Source organism: Tachypleus tridentatus, chromosome 3 (assembly GCF_004210375.1).
Source record: "Tachypleus tridentatus isolate NWPU-2018 chromosome 3, ASM421037v1, whole genome shotgun sequence".
NCBI classification, from domain to species: domain Eukaryota; kingdom Metazoa; phylum Arthropoda; class Merostomata; order Xiphosura; family Limulidae; genus Tachypleus; species Tachypleus tridentatus.
The window spans coordinates 71,866,487-71,891,341 of record NC_134827.1 but is presented as its reverse complement, the minus strand read 5'-3'; the positions used below and the strand labels follow the sequence as shown (position 1 = coordinate 71,891,341).

The following is a 24,855-nucleotide window of genomic DNA, read 5'->3' as shown; positions in this document are numbered from 1 at the left end:
TTTCAATATCTGTAACACCTGTACCTCATTTTCTGATATTACATTCTTTATCAGACAACTCTTTAGGGTAGATGTCTCCCTTTTTTTATTTAGAAGGGACTAGATGGGCTTGCTGGCTCTCCTAGTCAGTCAAAAAGCTATGTTCTGGGAAAATCTTGGTGGAAACATTCACTCCAAAACACTTGCATTCCAAAGCCTTTGGGTATTAATCCATTGAGTTTACTTTAAATTTGTCACAAGGAGTTATTGTTGAAAGTGGTTTGAAGAATATTACCAAGTCAGAGTTAATCCACCCAAGGAGTTTATGCAGTGAGATGTATCTCCACTTGCAAGGATGGAATTGTGATGCTGACCAATGTCCTAATTTTGATTGCAATAGTACATCAACCACATCAGTGTGGGATTCTAGCTACTGTGTACAGAGGGGTAAGGATATTATTTTGGAAGTTAATATTTTCCTTACTTGGAAGTATATTTCTGAAAGATACCTCTGCTGCACACTTTCCAGCATTTCCTTCTCACTACCAGTAGTTTTATTTTTGCTTTGTCTAGAAATGATACTGCATTTTAATTCAAATGCTTATGGATTTTTTTTTTTTCACCATTCTGTCTACTATCAAATGAGGAAGATGACATTACTTATTAGTGCAATTCATGTTAAAATGCACATCTAAGGTGAATGATAGCTCAAAGCTACTGGCATGTACATAATCTCAAAAGCAGATAATCAAGGAAGAACTATTGTGTCCAAGAGGTATCTATCAGAAAAATACATTTTCAGGTAAGGAATATGTTAAGTTTGGGAAGGAACTCTTATGGTGGGAAAACAATAACTTAAGAAAACTTCAAATACAATAAGACTAACCTAAATGAAATTAAAGGAACAACAGTATTTTCCATGTCAAATGCAACTGTGTATGTGCTAGTGTTACAAACTCGGGGATGCCAACCATTATGATTTGAGCGTAATCATTACGATTTTGGTGTATACATTATGACTATACGCTCATACAGACAATTATTACGACTTGTTGCAACTCCCAAATTATTATATATTATATAGGACTATACAATAAAGTGATAAATTATTCCTCCAGGGCTTGAAAGGGGTGAAAAGAAAATTTCTAATGAGATACAAATAAATGTTGATAATAAATAAAAGACAGTCCAAATGGCTACTTGCGATAATCATTTTTGTGCTTGAAATAATAAAAAAATATTTGTATCTCCGATGTCTACCAATAGTTTGAGTGAGGTGTTTCTCTATATTTGGTATGTGGGGGAATCCATAGTTACGTCATCAGTGCTTGTCAGCCAATCAGCTCTCGTGCAGATGGGTATTTCTCGTTTTTTAAGTGGCATAGAAACACCAATGTGATTGTTCACATTACTATATTGCAGCTACAAATTACATGATGAAACATTTCCCTCTAAATGATTAACTTGTGATTCACGCAGAGGTTACTGATCCAAAACTGAAAGTTAGCAAAGATTTCACTTCTCTACGCTTCTTCACAGACAGGTATCCTGTCCTTGTCAATACACATGAGCACGACACTATTGACAAGTTGGAAGGGCAATATATGAACTGTCAAATTGATATTTTCTCAGAAACTGTCCTTCAGTTGAATATTGACAAGTTTTGGGTTCAGCTGTCTACAGTTAAGGATGGAAATGGCAATCAGAAGTATCACATTCTGTGTAGGGTTATGCTTGGAATTCTTACAATCTTCCATTCTTATGCTGATACTGAAAAGATATTTAGTTTAATGATTAGAAACAAAAGCAAGTTCAGACCAAACTTGAGCACCTCGGTTTTGATCAGTATTATCATACACAAGATGTGTATGCAGTCAAATGGACAATGTTGTTATAACTCCCAACCATCCAGAGACATTCTCATGAAAGCAAAGGCTACAACAGCTGCAAAACTATTACAATAAGTGTCATAGACATGATATAAAGTAGTCCTTACACAAAGGCTTTTTCTGCGTACTGTTTGTGCATGTTCAGTACTGTTTTACCAGTATGTTTGTTACTCTGAACTAAATGACATAATTTCAAAAGAATTTTTTTAAATTTATTTATTAAATACATAGAACACAGTCATAAATAAGCAATCTATAGCAGTAATAAATAATAATATAATAAACAGCTTGGAGACATTGGTCAAGCCTAGTAGCCTCAAATGATAAAGGGCTGTGTCTACAATCATTACGCTCAGTCATTTGAAATAGTTGGCACTTCTGCTTGAAACTTCTTAATTGAAATTGAGCAAAAATTAAAACATTTATAGAAGGACAGGAAAAAGTTCATTCAAAGTACAGAAAATTGCACCTGATTCGAAATGAAATTAAGTGGAATTCATTGTAACTGTCATTTTTGGGCAAATAAAAAATGTCATTCCCTACACTCCAATTTTCATAGCATCTGTCAACTAAAATTGACTACTTCTTAAACCCAAACTTATTAGTCTATGAACTCCTTAAACTTGTTTTAATTATAATGCCTGGTGAATTTTCCTTTCAACATTTACAGGTTAATTCCTGGCCTCTGTAAATATGCATTTAGATACACTCTTTTAAAAAAATTTGTGAAAACCATAGCCCAGAAATATTAAATTTGAATTTGTACACATAATTTTTAATTGTTAAAAATTTAGTTTCTGTATAAATTCTGGTGAATAAATAAAACATGACATCACACTTCTGTTTCCAAATTGAGTTCTTGCCATTGTTTTTCACTTCATTAGCCAAAGAATAAATATTTTCTGGAAGAAAAATGCATCAAAGTGATCAGTGTGTGTTAACCTCACTGAATCTTTTTTACCTTTAGAGATTGTATTTTTCAAAATGTTTGTTTCTTCTGATTCTATACCTTAAATTCATTACAAGAATAAATATTTTATTGTGATTCTTGTAATGAATTTAAGATTTAGAATTGCAGAAAACAAATAACAAACAAAGCAATACATCACTGTCACTCCAAAGATCTTTTCTTGTAGGTGTTTGTAGACAAATTATTTTGCTATAGTGATGAGTGCACAATATTAAATGGTGCAGAAACATCAGCCATGACATGTGGCTGTAAACGTATACTTCAGCATTGAATTTGTCTCAACAACTTTTTGTGTTAGACCTGTTAAAAGGGGCATTAAAGTTAGTAATGATTGCATCCACACAGTTTGTAAAATATACATCTTGTCCCAAATACATGCTAGCTTACATTTTTCTGTTTCTCTAATAATTTTTGCTGTTTTTGTTTGGGTTAATAATATTTTGTTGTACCTGATTTTTTGCTGTGTATAGAATGGTCTTGGCTGCTGACCAGATATTTCACTACATATAGAATGGAAATTGTTAGATTCACCATGTATGAAATAGAATTAGCTGCTGGTAAGCAACATTTCTTGGGCAGTATAATTTCTAGAAATTATAATGGTATGTAATTAGCAGTATTTGCTAATCACGTAACCTAGTCCAATGATCAATTGGGACAGTGTTCATCAAACCTTGGTTCATTAAATTCAAAAAAGGGAAATTGTGATGGGTAATCCCAATTATATTCCTTCTTCCTAGTCATCAATTTTAAAAGAAAAAAATTGGCAGCAAGTGCTGCCAGGTATTGTTTTAAAAGATAAACACAATCTTAATTTACACTGTATGCCAGCCAAAAAAGGTTATGAATATACATGATTAAACTAGCACTTTTGGGAAATCAACTCGGTGAGGATGTGAAGTCTAAAATTTAAATGGCAGCTAGGCAAAGTTTTGAAATAAACTTGCATGCTTAAGAGTTGCACTATATGTCTAATAATAGTTGTCAATAAAAACTATACATTTATTTGTTTAATTGGAATACAACTATGGTAGAGTTTCTTGAAATCTAATTTTTTTCTCAGGAAACCTGCCAAGATAACCAATGTTATCCCACCAGCAGTGAAAGAAAGGAATGAAAATAAGCAAGTTGCTGGGGTCAGGTATGTATTTATAAATTGTATAAATAATATGGACAAATTAGGAACCATGTGTATATTGATAATAAAATTGTGTGTATTTAATTTAGGGAACTTCAAAATATAAAGAAATTTAACCGTATAACTGTGGGTTTCCCATAGGTTTTGTCATTGCCATTTATAAATCTCTTTTGTTCATATTGCCAAGTTACTTTCAGAATTTTATTAATCCACTTTAATATGAATGTAGTTTAATACAATAAAATTACTATTATCAAGTAAATTATAATGTGTAGTTTTGTATTATTTAAGTTTTATTCCTGTATTTTAAAAAGAAATATTTAAAACAACAGCTAAAACGCAGGTTTTTTTTCTGTCATCATGTGATTTGCTAGTGGTTACAAGTTAACTTTTATGAACTATTATACATGATAGTGTAGAATAAAAACTGTCAGCATAGAACGTCAAATAGAAATTGCACTTGTGTCTGGAAATTTTCCAAGAATTTCTTAATGGGGGTTTTACAATCTGATATTTCTAAGATAAAGGTCAGTCACTTCCACTTGCAAAGTCAAATCTGTGTCCCAGGTAACAGTGTGAAGTTGAATGACATTCTCATAACCAATAGAAAGAACGAGATTCAAAGAACACAAAAAGTCACTTTCTCATGTTTTCGAACACTGCAAATCAAATAAACATAACATAACCATAAAAAACACCCAAATACTAAATAAAGAAACAAATGCAAAATTAAAGAAGCCTTATACAACAACTCAAGTCCAAAATAAACCAATACAAAGGAACACCTTTATACCTATATTAATAAATATAATCAAACATCTAAGCACGCCCTCTACATTCCTACGTGCAATTACACAACCCCTTTCAAACATGTGGTCAGCTATCGGTCAGTTACCTCTTTCTTTTTTTGTGAACCTGACGATGATCAAAGAAGGTTGAAATGTTGTTTGCTCCTCTGAATAGAATTTTCTCAACCCATACCAGCCATTTTTACATATATATTTCTCTACAAGTGGGTTTTCTGTCATCAAGGTAACTTTATGTAGTTTGACTTGTGGAAATGTCTAAGTGAGATGCCATCATTTACGTGTGCAAGTGTTTATAAAAGTATTTGTGGAGAACCTTTGTCTTATAATAATTATAAAACACCATGGGGACAGTTTCACATAGCTGTATTAAAAATAAAAGATGAAGAATTGGAAAGGAGAATTAAATATGAACATTAAATGAAAAGATAACATGAAATTATGCATATGACAAAAAATATTACAAAGTTCTCTAGAAACATTTAAAAGGTATGTACATATTTCCATTTCTTAAATTTAATCATTTCATTGCACTGTATGTTGATAATATCTAGAATTAATGATATAATAGAGGAAATGGAAAATAAAATATAAACATTTAATATTCATATAGGAGGCTCTGGAGATTATTCAAATGGAATTTGGAAAGTATAAGATAATAGTATTTTTATTCTCAAAATGAAAATTGCATGTGATCTATGTAAAATTTAAGTGCAGATAACTACATTAAATATTGAATGTTTTATTATGAACAGTAGAAAAAATCAATTAAATGTAATGAAAAGTGTGATTAAAAGTTTGAAAATACTAATTGGTTTAATTTATGCTCTTTAACAACTTTTTCTAAATTTATTTTAATTTTGTTTAGTTGCTCTAAACAAGATACAATTTATAAACCATTACAGTTTTACATGATAAATTTCAAGAACTAACAACTATGCAAGCTAGAATGAGTTACAAGAAACTTTAAACAAATTTAATCATATAGAAAACAGAAACCTTCACTTAGCTTGCTTGTATTTACTCATGCTGTTTGGAATGCTTCAGTTATATGGAACTTTTTATAATGATATAAGATTACCATCAAGGATTGAGTTAGTGTTTATAATAATACAAAAGTATCACACTGGTTTAGGTTAAAACATGTGTAATAATAATGATAAGAGATTACCACCCAGGTTCAGGTTAGAATATATATGTGATACTAAAAGATTATCACCCATGCTCAAGGTTAGAATGTTTGATAAGTCATCACTCAGATTAGAATGTGAATAATAATTTCTCATCTTGTAAAGTTGAATACTTCAGATTAATGAAATAGTATTTGTGACAAAATTAGACATGTAAATTAACAGTCATTATTTTTATTTTCAACAACAGTGAGGAAATTTTACACTTAAGCCTAGTAAGTATTAATTACTCAACCCAGTAGTTGTCAAAGTAGGCAAATGGTCACGTTTCAACTTAACATTTCATAACTATTTGTATTAAATGTGCTACTTATGAAATGTTAAGTTGAAATTTCTGATGAATGTTGTTAGTGTATTGGGCCTACAACTAGCACTGTAGTGATCTGACCTGTAGGAAATATTGCAGAAGAAATTACTAATTCACTATAATAATGTGGAAGTCTTTTAACATTACTTTTATCACTTTCACTCAACTGAAAATATCCTATCCAAGAATCAAAATAAAAATTAATCACATTGTTGAATATGGAAAAATGTTAAGTTTTTATTAATGACATTCATCAGAAATTTACTTGATTAATATTAAAATTATCTTTTCTTTGTCAACAACTACTGGTACTGATATTTATAGACAATGTGCTCTTGCATTTCAGTTATTATTAATGAACGAAGTTTCTTTATTATTAAAACTTAAGCTTTCTTAACATTGCATTATCATCATCAGTAGAAACTCTTTAGTAATATTTCATTCTTATTGAAGAATATTTGTGATTTTTATTGTTTAATATTTAAAAACTTGCATGATTTTTCTCTTTTTAGCTACAACATAGTGGCTCCTAAAATGGCTAAGTGTTTGTTTTTGTTTTTTGTTTGTTTGTTTGTTTGTTCTTTTTTTGAAATATTACTATGTACATTCTTTACTAGATTTTACTAATCTGAACATTTCTGGAGCTTGCAAGTAGCATTAGCTGTTTTGTAATTTTATGTTTATCTGTTTGTTTTTAAATTGCCAGGAAAGTATTCATACTAAGATATTGTTAAATAATACAGACAAGGACACAATATTTTGAAAAAAGGGAGCCTTCAGTATTCTCTATATTAGTGGAAAATTTTGAACAACAGAGCATTTAATATGGCAGCAGGTCCATAACAATCTGAAGCAAAGCTTAACCCTCACAATAAAACGTGTGGATGTCAAGGAGAACCCTGTGACTAAAAATGTCATTTCATTAATGCTGAAAATATCCCCTTGCACAGGTAACTTGGTGTTAAACCAGGATTTGAAGTTGAGAAACTTCCAATAACATTATTTTCTTGAAGGATAGCCAAAGAAACTGAAATTACAACTGTCTTATCAGGCCACTGATACAGTTCTAAATAACTCGTATGCCTTTGGTTTGGTTAAATCTGGTTTTCAAATTTAAGATTTAGTTATTTTGGAGTTTGAAAAAATGTGGGAAGTAAGACTGACTATGTTCTTTGTAGCAGTTTGTTACAATGATGGAAAATAGTAATAGTGGTCACAAGAATGATAAAGTAGTTTCAAAGATACCATAAGAAGTGGAACAGCATTCTAATAAAGCACATTTAATTTCAGTATAATGAAATATATCCAGTAATACCTTATTATTTTATTATTGTAATTATAAAAGCTATAGGTTAAAAACAATTTTATACTTGAAAATGTCAGCAAGTTGTTTCTTTGGTTTAAATGCCAGAGTTTTATAACTTCTATTTTGCTTCAGTTTTCAACCTAATAACAATCCGACCTTTTGTGTATTAAGTTTTCAATGGTATTTTTTGTAGTCCAGCGCATGATAAAAGCAAAAGCATGGGACCTGATCCAGTGAAATATTCTTATGAAGTATGTGAAATAGACAAGCCCAATGGATCCAAATGCATAGTTTCAGCTGGGGCAGTCAAGTAAATTGATGCACTTTTTCTCACTTTTAGTTCAGTAGTTTTATTAGAAAAATGTTTTATGAGCTATAATATTTGTAACATTTTATGAATACTTTAGGATTTGCCATAATTAATTGGGAAAAGTATTAATATATGAATATGTAAGTGTCTTTGTTGTCAAGTCATTTTGTCTAGGCTCATATGCTTTAAAAATAAACATTAAACAGTAAACTGCATATATAAATAAGTTATTAAGTTTCCCACCTGAATTACTTCATGCAATATTTTAATTTTCTAGGTGAAATGTTACAAAAGAAAAATCATAAAATATCAGCACTTTGAGTAGCCACTTATAAACAGTTCCAAAACATACTTACTATCTGTTGGCACTATAATAGCTGTTACTCAGTCTCCAGGGTTTCCACTCTTTGCCTGTCTAAGTGTTGAAAATGCTTTCTCCAGTCTTTTATACCTCACTTGAATAGCTTAGACATATTTCACCACTAACTTCAATGCACCCTCTCTATATACTGTATAAAAGCACCTCATCCTGATAATGTAATAATAATATTTGTTCAAAGCATTTAGCATGGGTTTCTATCAACAGCAGTGTTGTGATTTGCTATTTATGTGGAAATTTGAGCACGGTCAGCATTTCTACATTTAGCATTTTGTTTGTAATTATACTTTAAAAAAACTTGTTGACTGGTAGAAATTCTTCAGTTAATTTTTTTTTTTTACAACATAGGTAAACTAGACACCTTCCACTTCTGCTATTTGATGTTTGTCAACAACCAAGGAAGGAATCGCTCTCAGTTGAGGCTGTCTATGATTATAGGTGACATGGACCAAGGATGTTTCTATGAGGATTCTGAGGTGGCTTTTACAAATACTCCTGGAATGATTGCAAGAATTTAGACTCACTTTTTATTGCTCTTTTTTTTTTAGGCCAGCCTCAACAAATGATCATTTTGAGCTGCCACCTCTAACCCTATTTCTTCAGTTTGTTACTAGAGTTTGTGAGGTTCTGGAAGTCTCTTCTGTTGGATTTGATTCTACTCCAAGTAACTACTTGGGTTTTACTGATATTACTGTTCATAATAGAAAATTTGCTGTTCAGTTATGTGATTATATAGCTATGCTTTGTCACCCTTGCTTATCAGATTGGCATATTTTAGCTTATCACAACAAGTTTATTTAGATATCATAGGATAGACCTCTTGGACTTGTGAAGGAGGGTCCAGCTGTATTCTTAAGGAGTTTCAGTTCAGGCAAAACAACAACAATAGCATCTCTAACTATCCTAGGGGTGTGGTAGCACAGTTACATCACTTCCTGAATGTTTGGAGCTCTTTCATCAGGGTTCTATGGGTACTCTAGGTTCTGACTTCAGGGTTGGTCATTTAATTTACATCACCTTCATCACTGTGTGCTCATCCTATTGCCTTTTCACCTCTGACAAAACCACAAAGAGGAAAGCTCCATTTCCAAGCCATATGAGAGTTGTTAGTTAGAAAGGCAATAGAGAGAGTTGATCCAATGTTTCCAGAATTTTGTTCCTGTTTATTTGTGATACTCAAAAAGATAGAATGGTGTCCAGTCATTGATCTATCTCTACTCAACCAATTTTTAAATCCTTCTTACTTGACTATTGAATATTTTCTCAATGTACAATGTCACTTTGCATCAGGGATTCTGGTGACGAAGTTTGATGTTACAGATGCTTATCTCCATTTTCCTATAGCATAATCTTTCCAGAAGTTTCTCAGGTTTGTGTACAAGAGTCAGATGTTACAGTTCTGGGCTTTTCCATTTGCTCTTGCATCAGTGCCTTATGTCTTTTGCAGTTATTTGTTTTTCTTGTCACCTGCATTCTTTGGGCCTGTGCACACATTGTTATACAGATGATTGGATCCTTAGAGCTCCATCCTGTCAATTAGCAGAACAATTTTCTCTGATTCTTCTTTCCAGAGCCACAAAAACAAACTTCCTTATTAGATTAAAGAAGTTATTTTGTCACAGATGCAATATCCCATCCATTTTGGTGTGATTTTCAATACTCTTAAGTTGCACTCAACCAACTCCTTTCAGGTGTCAAGTCACAGAAAGAGCTGTCAGGTTTTTACTTCTGTCTCCTTCTCTTACTTGCTCTCTCTCTTGTGGGATGAGTACATATGAAGTCCCTTCAGTAGTACATGCATGACCAATAGATTATGCATTCCAATCCTTTGGATTTTCCTGTTTCATTACTCAAGCAACATTGTCAATTGCTAATGAGAGTTGGATCAGAAGAACATTACTACTGGGACACCTATTTCACCACCTCATCCACTGATCCATCTGTTCACAGATGTATCTCTTCAGGAATGGGGAGCTTATCTTCATGATCAGAGTTCCAGTTTACTTGGAAAGAAGATGAGTCTACTCTCAGTATTGACATTTGCAAACATCTTGCAGTACATCAAGCAATGGTTAAAGGTTTATCTGTATGGAAGCAAAAAGTTGTCATGATATGTTTCAATAATTCCACAGTTATAACTCATTTATTGTCAAGGAGGCACACATTCTCAAGACCTTTGTTTTTCTACCTTGGATCTTCTCTTCTGGACTTGATCTAACCAATTCTGCCAACAGAATGGATGCTACATCACAAGACTTTTTGGTGGATTTGCTCTATGTTCAAGTCTCCAATGATGGATGCCTTTGCAACTCATTGACATTTTTAACTGCTGTTGTTTTGATCCCTAGTACCTCATCAAGCATTGGCAGGAAATGTTTTCAACCAGAATTAGCAGTTTTATATCTGTATGTCTTTTCCCTGATTTAGCTGTTGCCCTGGGTTCTGCCTGTGGTTTGTTCTACTCTATCAAGTTCTCTTGGATGAACTATATTTGTCAGCTCAAATGTGGTTTCTGCTTCTTCAGTATCTGCAGGAATATCCATCTCTTTCACATTTGAAAGACATTTTCTGTTCTGATGTTGTGAAACTGAATCGTCATTCTCTTAAGTTATGCAGTCCTTTATCTGACAAAGTTTTTACTTCTAAGGTTTTACTGTACTTACTGAATTTCTCCTCAGGCCAACCACAATTGTTTATGAACAGAAATGGAATATTTATCCACAGTAGTGTATTCAAAGGAAGTTGAACCTTTTTCATCCAGAATTATCCGTGATATCCCATTTTCTAACTCGGATATTTGAGAAACTTTTTAAATCCCCAATTCTTTCAGGTCTGCTAAAATCCTTTCATATACTTTTGCTCAAACAACCTTTTCAATTATTGGTTTTTACAGTTATTTTACACGTGTTAGCTCTTCTTTCTTTTTAACCCTTATCTTTGTGTTCTTTGTTTCTTATTTCTCTTAAATTGCATTTCTTGTGCATAGGACATTTTATCATTTCACATTTGTTCTGCTCTACCATGATAAGTCTTTTTCCCAAGACTTGGGCAATCAGGAAAGGGGTAAGCTCCTTCTCACCAATCCATTTGCCATCCGTTTCTCACCTTTTATAGCATTCTAGTCTTGATCGTTTGTTCTATCCTGTCACGGCTCTCAAGGTACTAGGATCATTCTATTTCCTGTGACTTATCTCCCATTATCTTCATTATGTGGCTTGTAATGGATAATCATTACAGGAGAGAAATCTTTTGCATATCTCATTTTACCAGATTTATCATATCTCTGTTATTAGCCACCTAACTGAATTGCTCTCTAGAAGACGTGGTCTGTTATATGGACTACTACTACTAGTAGAAAAGTTTATCTCATAATGTACACAATCTGTTAGTATTCTGGGGGATTTATATTACTCTTTGTAGCAGTGTTGACCAAATCTGTTTGATCAGAAGTTAGTATATGCACTTCATCTAATTATTCAGCTCATCTCTGTGTGTGTAATAGGCAGGTTTGACAGTTAAAACTGTTTCATCTAATAGTAAAAGCTGTTATCTAAAAGTCCCTAAAAATCAAAATACTTTCATGTTTAGTAATGAAACTTTCATGTTCTCAGAGTTTTCATGTTAAGGTTGTTTGCTTGTGTTGAAATTCTTCATTCACAATAGGTTAAAACTGAAATTTGAAAGTAGACCAAGTTGGTCATTTAAAGAGAGCAAATTTAGTCTTAAATTTAAAAAAACTTGATTGTGTCTGAAATGTGAAATTGACAGAAGATTAATATTCACTTTAAAAACAAGACATTTCAAAATGTTTTAATATCTGAAACACAGAATTGTGAAGACAGACTTCTGCAAGCTCAAAATATTCAAGTAAATTAAAGCAATTTTTATAGACCAGATTTTTACTGTGTAATCAGATTTGTATGGTTGTTTTTAATCCACAAACATTTGCTATATACTGAGTGACATTACCATTGCTATTGTGTGATGTATGTTATTTATGATTTCCTGTCTTATTTTGTTTTATTCAGTCGAAAAAAAGGATCTTATACCCGAGATAAAAGTAAACTGTTTTTAAAGCAGTGTGTGCTGCCCTGTGATGGCATATGGATAGTTAAAGTAAGTTATTAATAGTGTATATACTGTAAAAAAATTCTTTAATTTAAACATCTAAAATATTTTTCATCCTTATTTTATTATTAATAAATTCAGAATAAAAATAAACTATATTATGGAACCATTATGTACGTTAAAAAAAAAAAGGCTAAATGTATTTGAGTGTTGTAAAGCACTACAGAAGAACACTAAACCTTATAAAATCAACTCGTTCTGTACAACAAATGAAAATGTTTATTTTATCTGCTCAATTGACAGTTCATACTGTTTTATATTATATTTACAATCATAGGAAGCCAGAGTTTGAACTTATCAAATGATATATTAAATTGGTATGTGTACAGAGCATTACCTGCTTCATAATTTAGTTTCAAATTTATTCTTGTGGGAGTCGCAGAGACAATCCAATATGAACTTTTAAAGACTGTTATTGCATAGTTAGAAAGCCAGGTGAATTCTGGTTTTGCTTTTTGCATGTTATTAATCTCTTTTTTTTAGGTACAGTATTTAATTAAGTAAAAGAAATTGTTTAGTGTAGTAGTACTATTAGTATAAAAAACGGCTTAAATTTAGTCAACAGTTGACAGTAACAAAAAAAAAAGGCCAAGTAAGAACTACATGTTTTTTATGTGTATTTTATACTTATTACTACAAAAGTAAGTAAAAGGTAAAAATTATTAAAATATTATTAGGTAAAATTAAGTAAGATATAATTTAAAACAATTTCTGCACTGGATATGCATACAGGCTGTTCATATATTACGTAATTTGATATAGTAACAAAATTAGTGATTTATAACTTGCATGGCTATATTATTACCATATTTTTCGTTGTATGAACACACCCATTTTCAAGGCTATGTTCACAGAAAAAATAATTTTCAAAGTTATACATTTGCTAAGCATCAACATAATTATTTATTATTATTTAGAACACTTCAAAAGTAGTGTCAGTAATAAAATAAAATATGGTTGTTTTGTACATTTACATCAAAACATTGTTCATTCATTATGAAAACTTTCAAAATCTTTGTTTGCATCACTGAATTTACTAAAAACAAGTTATGAAAGTTCACTCACTTTTCCTCAAGCAGTATCATCTTTGGTGCCATTAAGGCAATTGCTCACATTACATTTTTCTTAAAAACCTTTTATTACAATTTCCACTCTTTGGGGAAAAAAAAAGAAGAGAAGTGTAGAGGTTGATCATGCTAGTTTCTAGTCCTTGATGTATAATTTACAGTTCACTGAGGGAGGCATAAAACTTTTAACCTTTGGTGTATAGAATGTAGGAAGGTTTTCAGACTCTTTTTTTTTTGGGGGGGGAGTGTATAAGTGCATCTTATACACCAAAAAATATGGTAATTAGACACAGCAGTAAATCTTGTGTTCAAATAGATGTGTAAAATTAAGTTTTAATCTATCTAAGATATACAACTGTGGTTTGCTGTTATAATTTGCACTCTTTTCAGAAAAAGTAATTTAGAATTATTTCATCTTTTTTCAGTGTTTACAGAGTTTGTTAATATGAGAGTGTATCCAGAGTTATGGTAGAGAAAAAAAACGGATCGAATATAAAGCTTTTTGAAAGAAAAATGTTTGATATTTACTTAGGAGGTTTTAGATATTATGCAAATGAGATTTGACAATTTTCATGTGCAGAAAAGTATTTTCAGTTTTAACCTGAAAACACTTTGTACTCAGACCAGTTAACACTTTGACTCAATTTTTTTATTAAGCAATTTAGTAAAGATAACTAAATTATAATTCTTTCTAAACAGAAAAAAAGTTTCAAGTTTGTGAAATTTTGTGAACATGCACAAAACATATTGAAAGTTATAGCATGGAAACTATGATGGTCTCTTTGGGATTATGATCTTCATTAAATTGGCCAAGTCTGTAATGAAAGGGTTAAAGCAGTGTTCTAACTTGTTGTGTTTGGGGTTTATATCTTAATACATGCACTGATTGGTTTTAATAATACATATTCTATACTGTGATTGTTATGGTTTTCATGTTGAAATCTGTACTCTCACAATGAAATTTTTATACCTCATAATCCACGTATATTGACTTACTAAGTGTGTAGAATATCAGTATGAGATAATTGATAAATGTTTCAATAAGTTATAGGTATTTAATTTTATTACTTGATGTTCATCTTTTCCCTGTATCTTCCAGGAAAGCCTGAAGATCAAATACAATATTCAAGACATGAAATTTACAGACATCTTTAATGGCTCATTGCCATTATTCTGCAGTACTCCTAAGAAAAAAAATACAGTTTCTTATATTCCAGTAGATGCAGTAACATTTCCTTCTGTAAATGAAACAAAAGGTAAAGAAGAGAAAAAGAATAAAGAATCAGGCACGCCAAAGAAGAAAGAAGTAAAAAAAAAAACTGAAGGTCTGTGTATGAAATGAAAACTGTTATTGATAATCTGGGTAGTGTCTGTCTTTATACTGTTCATTCACTTAACACTAAACTGCAGTAAACTTGTTATTCCTCCAATGTGTACAAATTTTTGTCACATCATTATAAGACCTATCAATGTTCAATACCTTAATTCTATGGATTTAATATTGCATACTTGTAATGAGCATTATATTCATCACCCTGCACTGTGAAACTCAATCATTACTTAAGTACAGATGTGGACAATTGAGTACTCAGTTTTTCTTTGAATTTTTTACTCATCTCTTAGTAATATACTGTCATGTGTAAAAATACCTTAAAATGTGTGAGCATGAAACACTGTCTGATGGCTAATTGCAATATCTTTATTATCTGTTTACCATATGTTTTGTGTGAATGAGTATTGTTGATTTCCTGAACAATAAAAATAGTCTACAACATTAACATGCACCTGATGGAGTAATACAAGAAGCGCATACAGTATCATATGCAATACTGATCCAAGGTGTTTCCATAACTGTATTTTCAGGTTTTGCTTTCCCTGCATATCCAGCCTAAATATTTTTAGTAGTGTGGTTCTGTTTTCCTGCAAGAATCTTAGATATTTAATGATTTCAAATCCATCGTAGATTATAAATCATGGTAGGTTATATTCCATTGTTTAATCTAAACTCAAAATAATCGGAAACAAATTTACACGAATTAGTCATTATTTTAAAATGAATAAAAGATTGTTTGTTTGATAATAGGCAGTCTCTTCATTTTAAGGTAAGGAACTTGAGAAAGATAATTCATATTGTTTGCTAGAAAAACCCAAGAAGTCCACCCAGAGTAAGATTCCATTTAAGAAAGTTGAGGGAAAACAAGCAGTAGCTTTACCAGAAAATCCAGAAGAACAAAAAAAAAAGTTGGAGGAGGAAAAGCTGAAACGGCAAGAAGAAATAAAAAGAAAACTAGAAGAAGCAAAACGAAAAAAAAAAGAAGAAAGAGCAAAGGTATGCAGAGAAGAAGAAAAAATGTACATTGGTATAACTTAAAAATATTTCTGTTGATAACCATGAGTATGTTTTGTTTCATTATCAGCATGTACAAAAGAAACCTAGAAGTAAAGATTGTGCGTTAGGGTTTGTTGAGGTTTTTTTTCAGTGTACTTGTAAAAGTATTTGTGTTCAAAAATAGGTTTCTTAAATTTCTGTAACCTGTATTTCTTAGTTTTTATGTATCATTATATTTTAAAAGGTAGCCATTAATGACAAGTAATGAAAAGGACAACTTTGTTTTCCTCAGGAGAAAGAAAAAAAGCAAGAAGAAAAACGATTGTTAGCAGAATTCCTCTCTGAATGGAAAAAACCTCGTGATGATTTGCAATGTGATGACAACCAGGTAGATTCCTAGAAAACAAAATAGTAGATAATTTATTGATCATTAACTTTTTTAAGTTGATTAGAAAAACACATTACATTGTGGTTCAAGTCATGTTTACTGAGTTATTTATTTCATGTATGTGAGCCTAGTAATAATAAGAAATTTTTTGCAAAACTACAACAGATATAAACCCTACTGCAACAAGCATACATTACTGTGCATATTACAAGATTTTAGTGACTTGTATTCAAAATTTTATTTATCTACTTTGTTTGTTATACCAATTAGTATAACATAAAATCTTAGCTAATGATCCATATTTTAATAGTATGTAGGTTTTAAGCATTTCATTTTATAAAACTATTTTCAAAATTTTTTTTAATTTCTCCTAGTGTGACACTTTCTAGGCATATCCTCTTCTCTATTTAATCCACCATCTCTCCAATAGTACCAAATTAAATGTATATTACTTACTATAAAATCAACACTGCTCATAAACCATGATTTTTATAGCCTTCAATTTTTATTTTTCTTATTTTCCAGTGAAAGTGCTCTCAAATAAAAAAAAAATAAAAAAATTGGACACTTCCTAGTACATCTTTTTTTTTTTTTTCAGGATTTGTGAATAATTCTTTCTTACAGCTAATTGTATATAAAAAGCTAAGGTTTTCATCTGTCAAACTGACATGTTTTCTAAACATAGAATTGTCAGTTTTGCAATTAGTACAAGCTTTGTTCCCACTGAAAAGATCGTGACTAGCTTGGATTAATTTGTAACTGTTCTTGCCACATAGTTGGAAAGCCAAAACAATTTTTAGAGTTAAGGAAAATTGTCTACTTTTTGATGTTATTTTGTGTTTTTTAGTGCATTGCTTAATTAAAAAAAATAATGCATTACTACCATCAGTAATTATTATAAAAGAAAAAAGTCATTGACAATCGAAAGCAACAGAAAAGAAAATTTAGGTAAGTACTTTATTCTTATTTTTAATGTTTATTCTTCATTATTAAGTTAGTTAAGTAATAAAAATGTTTCATTTGTTGCACATAAGCACCAAGTTCCCCCAAGTGAATCGCAACTTAAATGGTAATTAGACATGGTTAAAATTTTAGTAAAAATTGTGTACACTGTTATGGGATGAAAGAATGTTACTTTGTTATAATTTGTAGTCACTTTATAAAGAAACAAAAAGGATAACTTAGATTTATTTCAATATTTTTTTAATTGTGTGTGTGTTTTTATGAGGTCAGTCAAATTGACCAATATTGTCTAGGAGTTGGAGTACAGAAAATAACAGATTAAAAAAATGTAAAGTTTTGCCAAAAACAAACATTCAAAATGTATTTAGGAGGTGTAGAGGTTACAAAAATTATATCTAATATTTTTAACATAAATGAAAGTATTTTTAATTCTAACATATAAATCACCTTTACAGACTACTCAAAACAAACACTCAATATATTCATGGAAATATTTTTCAGTATATTTTTTATTTGAAATACTTCACAGAAAAATTGATTGTTTTATATGAAAGGATTATATTGTTTACTCAAAGACTGCCAAATTTTGTGAACATATACATAGCATATTAAAAGTCCGTAGTATCAAATTTATAAAGACGATAGAGTACAAAGAGATCACGTGGTTGGCAGATTGACCTACCCCATGTTAGAAAGCTAAAGGTAAAAATAGTTACATCAGTATTTAAACTTGTTTTTTGCTTTTTTCCTAAAAAGGTTAATAAAAGACATATAGTTCTCCGTGCCTAACATGCTTGCCCTTTCAGATGTGGGGGCGTTATAATGTGACAGTCAACCTCACTATTCATTGGTAAAAGAGTAGCCCAAGAGTTGGTGGTGGGTGGTGATGACTAGCTGCCTTCCCTCTAATCTTACACTGCTAAATTAGGGACGGCTAGCACAGATAGCCCTCGAGTAGCTTTATGCGAAATTCAAAACAAACAAACAAAAACATTTAGTTAACAGAAAGTAAAAATATTTCACTTGCACATCATGCTGATAAACCTTTTAAGCTAGTTCAAGTCTAAAACATATTTTTACTGATTTACAGTAAAACAAATGTTAGAATTTGTTTCAATATTAATTTTTTAAAATCTCTGAATCCTATTCAGTAATTTTTAAAAATTTATTACAATTACAGATGAAACAGTGAATTATTGTTAGAAATGTAGCCTTTGTAGGAATATTTTTTGGTTGGTCTTCTGCCTTTGAAAATTCTTCCTCTAGATGCAGGTCATGTCTTGGTTATCTATGGCAGAAATGTTATATTAATCATTAATTGCTGCCCTATAAAAAGATTGAGTAGATTCTACCAGTGTTTTACTTCCAGAGTTTGTGTTTGTGGTTTGAATGAGCCATATGACTAGAAAACTGATTGATATTCTAGAAATCATCTGTTTTATGGGAAGACTTCTAACTACCACTTAAAGACTTGATTAGTGAGGTAGTACATGTTTGAAAACCATCTGTAAAATATGTGGAGACCCATACTCAGTAAAAAGTTTCAGTTCTGTTTAGATTCAGTTAAAACTATTTAGCAGGATTTCATCAAGCAAACTTTGTCTGCATGTTCCAAATCTTTCAAGCTATTGTACTTTATATTTGATTAACTCCTTCCATATTGACATCTTTTTCCATTTCAAAATTAACAATAAGGATTTATTTAAATATATTAAGGGTAAATAAAACCTTGAGGTATAATAAAGGAAGGCTTGTATCAGATGATTGAGATAGCTGAGATTGTTTGTTTTTCAGTTTTTACTAAGGAAAATTTCATCAGTATTTGACATTGTGGACAATTCATAAATGAAACCAATAATCAAACAAGACAACTGCATTAATTTTAATCTGGTTAAGAAACGGTTGGGAAGTTTAAAGAAAAACTATAGGGCTTTTGGGTCAAATATTTCCCCAAAGGTTTTGAAGGAGATTAAAGATTGGAAATGTGAACCACTTGCTACAGTTTTTGTCAGTCCTTGAATAGTGAACAGATACCAGAGTATGGGAAATAGCTAATGTAACTTCTCTTTTCAAGGGAGATGATAAAAATTGTCCCAATAATTACAGATCCATAGGGGGTAGACACTATTGGAGAATCTGACTTTTTGCATCTTTATGTTATTGTATTTTATTTCTAATTATTATTATTGTTGCATTTCATATTTGAGTGTATAATCTGTATATTGTAGGATCTGCCTGTTCCAACTTCTTTAGATTGTTGTATACCACAGGAGTCCTTTGGTGATGCTGTAATGATATTAGAATTTCTGAACAGCTTTGGGGAACTTCTAGAAATGAAGGATTTCTTTCCACAAGGGTTCACACTAGGTTTGTATTTTATTTAAATTATGCTTCCTGTATCAAATACATGATTTATTTAGACTGCTTAGAAAGTATATTGTATGACAACAAAACATATTTCAATATGTTTAAGTTCCAATTAATTCCAAAAAAAAATTTTGTTTAAAATTTGATAGTAAAAAAGTTTGAAATTATCTTGGGTTTCTGTGCTTGTTTTCTATAAAATGAGACATTCTAAAGATTTCTTGTGCAAACTAGAACATCTGGAAAAAGCTCTGCTAGAAACTGACATAGAAGGACCACTGAATGATCTGATACAAATGCTCCTGACAGTCATCTTTAGATTTCAAGAGGAGGAGGAAGTAGAAAGTGATGAAGACAGTGTGGATAATGCCAGTGTTAAGACAGGTAGATTTATTTTTTCTCTATGGTAGATATTGTCATTGTTAAGATATTTAGGTCTATCTTGTCTTTAAGGTGGAAAGTGGCACCAGTTATAGAACATCTCGGGAAGGTTTATTTTAATCTTGTTATCAAATACCATTTTTAAACCTCTTCTGCACATGTTACTGAGTTACTTTCAAAATTTAAACTACTTTAGTGTGAATGTATTTTAATGAAATTACTATTATCAAAGACATTATAACTTAGTTTCGTATTATCTAAATTTTATTCCTTTTATTTCAAAATGAAACATTTTTAAAACTGCCGGTTTCGTAGTCGCATCATCCACATGTGGTTGCGAGTCTAAACTTTACAAATTATTATACGTGAGACCATGAGAATAGAATAACGGCTATTGGCATCCAAGGTCAGATTAAAGTTCCACCTATCTTTCATTAGTGTCTTGAAAATTTCCAAGAATTTCTCGAATGGGGGTGGGGATTGCATTATAATACTTTTAACCTTAAGGTCAGCCACACTCACTTGCAAAGTCAAAGCTTTGTAGCAAAGTGACAATTTGATTTGAATGTCATGCTTATGATCAATGTAAAGAGCAAATTTCACACTGTTCAATTATGGCCTGAAGAAACTTCTACCAGTGTATGGATCTGTAGCATGAGATAAAAAAGAAGCTTAGTTCATTGTTTTTGTAAGAGATAGATAATGCTTGGCAAATGTTTTTTGCTTTAAATGTATTAACCTTGCAAAACAGATTGTATTTAGGTTTTATGTTTATATTTGAATTAGTTATGTATTATGTTTTAAAACATATATTTGAAAGTTTTATTATTATATACATTTAACTTGTAGTTTGACTTGCAGAAATTTCTAAGCAAGATGGCATCATTCACATGTGGCAAGCATTAGTGAAAGAATTTGTAGACAACCTTTGCCCTGTAGTAACTATACTAACCTCAAGATCATATTGGTAGGAAAAGATTGGCATACCTGCATAAAGAATAAAAGTTAAAAATTGGAAAAGAAAATTAGAAATAAACTAAGTAAAGAAAGAGACCTGAAATTACACATACAAAAAAAATGTATATTCTAGTGTATTTCTACAAAGAATTGATAGGTATGTGTGTATGTATTTCCATTTGTTCATTTTAAACATTTTATTGCAGTGTATGTTGCAAATGAAGATTAATGCTATTTTTAACTATAGTTAAATATAGTATAGGAAATAGAAAATAAAATGCAAGTATTTACCTTAAAAACTACTATTGTTCATTTAGGAAGTTGTAGAGATTATGCAAATGAAATTTTAAAACTAAGCTAATTAATAATTTTACATTTAAAATGAAAATCATTTTGCATGTGAACTATTCTGAGATCATTCTGTCATATTTAATGGCATAATGCACGTGAGCATACCTATTGAAGAATTCTTATTTCTTCATTCTCTATTCTAACAAGTTTTTTTCTTATATTTCGGTTACTTTTATAACAATAAAGAATGTACATGAATAACAAGAAATATAATACTTTGACCTCTTATTTTTTGCTATTGGTTACAAATGAAGATTAAGGCTACTTTTTTGTATGTAGTTACTAGCACACTAAATTATTTATATTTACTTGAGTAATGCACTTAAGAACACTGAATAATAACAAGCTAAAAGAAAACATTGCCCTGTAAGTATTATAATACGAGTTTCTAAGAGAGGCTTAAAAATTAATTTCCTTAGTTACTAAACCTGAATGCTTTGAGATAAACTTTACTTTTAAAAAAAATATACACTGAAAACAACTTGGCATTATATGTCATTTGGTAGATTAATCTCTACCTTTCTTTTGGTTACAAATGATATTGAATGAAACATAAGGAAAACTACTTGCAATTTGTGAAAGAGTGGATGTGATAGGTGGGTGTGACAAGTGAGTTTATGGCTCCATAAGCAAATAAGATTGAAGACTAAAAAAAATATATACTTTGTCTGAGTAACTTATATTAAATTTCATACTACTTATAAGGATGGTAAATAAATTAGAGAGGATACAATTGTCACAATTCTCATTCTAGAAGAGATTGATATTAAAATATTCTCCTACAAAATTAAGAACTTAAAGCTTGTGTATTATTAAACTATGGTTTATTAACTATATTTTGATGCAAAGTTTATTTGTTTACACAATATTAGTAGTGTAATTAAATTTTTAATTAACTGTATAAGATTAGGACATGTGTGCTTTGACAAACCCATAGCAAGAGGATTAAGGTAGAAAGTTTCAGTTGTTAGTCAAAATTTATCTTGTTCTAAATGTAGAAAGTGCTGGTATTAAAAAGAATTAGTTATCTTGCCCGTACAATAAACTTGTGTTGAAACCAGTTTATTGAGTACACACTGTTTAAGCTTTTTGATGTTTGAAACTTTGTAAAGATTTGAATTTTCATCTAACTGTTTGAAAAATTTAATCAAAAATAAACACTCTTCTTTTGTGGTATGATAGCATCAAATCAAACAATGAATTATATCATCTTCAGGAAATTACTTCATAGAGTCCAGTTGAAAGTGTTAGAAACACAGTTCAGAAATAATTAGTCGCATAAAAGTATGAGAATGTGGCATAGCTAACATCCAGTGAAGTTGAATTAAATTATGAGGTTGTCTTAGCACTGTTGTTGAAATGCGTAGTTGAGCCTTACTAACAATGTTGAAATCTGAAGTTGAGTATTGCCAGTAAGTTCAAAACATGAAGCTAAAATCTTTTCCAACTCTTGAGTTTGGTGGTAGAAATCATTCAAAAAAGTTTATTGTTTTTTCCAGTATTTGCATTATACCATGAATCATTCTGTTATTAATTTATTAGAGAAAAGCAATTGATAATAATGTTTTAAGCAGATATGGTATTTATGTATGTTTAGCAATTAAAAAGTTACTGTTTAATTTCCCTGCATTATTTAAAAGTTGAAGGCCAAAATGTAGGAAGATGATATACAGCTTTGATTTCATACAGCCATAAGCTGCTGTGTAATGTGTAAAATTTTACAAATATATTTTGTATTAAGATTACATTGCTAATATTTATAACAGTGGTTGTTTTTCATGTTTTCTTTTAACCAGGGGAACTTCAAGGAGAAGAAGAAGACTTAACGTTTACAAAAGCTATTCAAGCAGCTACAGTAGCTGCAGGCTGGCTACAAGTCTACCATGGTAAGGCTGAGATCCTTTTGGAACTGTCATCCTATGTTTATGGGCTGGGTGGAATCTATCCAGCTTGTGACCACAAACGTATCCATAAGAGTAATTATATTATACTATAATTTTTGATAATATACACATCTTTACACAATTTTGCAGGTTATTAGTGAACATTAAGTATTGAAATTTTTTATTAAAGATTTTCTCAAGACATTTTTCCTTCATAATGTTGTAAGATTGATTATCTAACATGCAAAGTAGTTCACAATTTTCAGACAAGTATTTTTATCTTAAAATCAAACGTTTCATTTGTGTAATCTATATTTATCTAGATAGTCATCAAACTTTTTTGAATAAAAATCAATATTTTAATTTATTTTATTAATGCTAGTTCTGTATATCATTAGTTGATTTGATGAACTTTATAGCCATCATTAAGACCTAAAAAATAAACCTAAAAATTACATTTTTTCACTGTTTTTAGAATAATAACTAACTTGTAACTGAAAATACAAATTTATTCTAAATAGCTTAAATCTCATAACAGTATACATCTTTTTATTTGTTCATTTTTCTTTTATTGGCCTTTCAAACTAAAATTACCCTGATGTAAGTTGAAGATCACATTGTGTACATGCAGCTCATGTTACCTCGTTGAATAAGCTGCTGGAACATGTATGCCATAAAGTTGTTTTTAGTATTTTTCTCTTGTTATCTTACCTAATAAGTTTGTTATTCACATTTTAAATAGTGATATCAAATTTAAAAAAATCTGCAATTAATTACACTGCACAACAAAGTTTTTGTTTCTTGAACACTGTTGGGTGTTCCTTATAGATTTTTGGCTGCTGATCACGAAAATCACATCCAGATTTGCCCAACATGTTTTGTTTCATTGAAATCTTCAGTTTCACCAGGACATTGCTACAATGGAAAAACGATATCAGGGCAACTGGAATCCGTCAATGCTTGCCGACTACTGTTGGACACTGCAACGTGATACACCAGACATTGAATACAAACAAAAATCAGGAGCAAAACACATTTAATTATGTTGAACTTAATAGCGTATTAGAAACATAAACGCAATTAAATATGTTATTGTCGGTAAACAGTTAACTGTATATTTCTCAGAGTTCCTATGTGATGAAGCAAAACCAAAACTATATTTGTGCATATCCACCAGGTACATGTCACAATCAGCAAAAACTTTTCAGAAAAAATTGTTGTGCAGTGATATCAAACATTTTATATTTTTATTTTCAGTAAAGTCTTATATTCTTTTATTTTGTATAGTGTAAAATTACTGTTCTCCAGATTGTGGGTAAGTTATCAAAGTATAACAAATAAAGGTTGCAAATGCAAAATAAAATATAGTATTGTTAGCACTGATCACTACTTTTGACACTTATTTTCTGTAGTTATTTTATTGGTAGTAGATGGGTTGGAAACTAGTGGAAGAATCAAAAGCTTCAGAGTAAATCTGCTGAGTTGTTTCTAATCTTCATACACCTACCTATTATGTTTATATTATTGCTAGTGGGTAAAATAGAAACCTTTTGAATATAAAGCAATAAATTGGCATTACTGTTTAAGTGTTACTGTACTTTGTGTACTTTGACACTGTTTATACCAAATATATTTTTGCAGAACAATGCCCAGGAACTTTCCCTGCTTTGAAAACACAGTTGGGTAGGATTTATCAACTTGTTGATGTATAGTGGTTACAACATGAATTGTCTAAAGTATAATAAAATGCTTATGCTGTGGCCATGTAGA

At 30.6% G+C, this 24,855-nt stretch overlaps 1 protein-coding gene across 5 annotated transcripts in view; it reads left to right on the top strand.

Annotated features, from left to right (window-relative positions):
* The window catches only part of LOC143247142 (bromodomain adjacent to zinc finger domain protein 1A-like), a 68,679-nt gene that overhangs the window by 5,285 nt on the left and 38,539 nt on the right, over nt 1-24,855 (top strand). For 3 of the 5 annotated variants that reach the window (XR_013026401.1, XM_076494745.1, XM_076494743.1), the window contains exons 3-11: nt 3,902-3,979; nt 7,779-7,895; nt 12,303-12,390; nt 14,569-14,794; nt 15,572-15,798; nt 16,091-16,186; nt 19,378-19,516; nt 19,748-19,897; nt 22,999-23,178. Coding sequence is in view for 4 of the 5 variants with exons in the window: in XM_076494745.1 (XP_076350860.1) it covers nt 3,902-3,979; nt 7,779-7,895; nt 12,303-12,390; nt 14,569-14,794; nt 15,572-15,798; nt 16,091-16,186; nt 19,378-19,516; nt 19,748-19,897; nt 22,999-23,178 (1,301 nt within the window). In the remaining variant the exon portion in view is untranslated. The remainder of the gene's footprint in view (nt 1-3,901; nt 3,980-7,778; nt 7,896-12,302; nt 12,391-14,568; nt 14,795-15,571; nt 15,799-16,090; nt 16,187-19,377; nt 19,517-19,747; nt 19,898-22,998; nt 23,179-24,855) is intronic. The other 2 variants (XM_076494746.1, XM_076494747.1) reach the window with 2 other exon arrangements.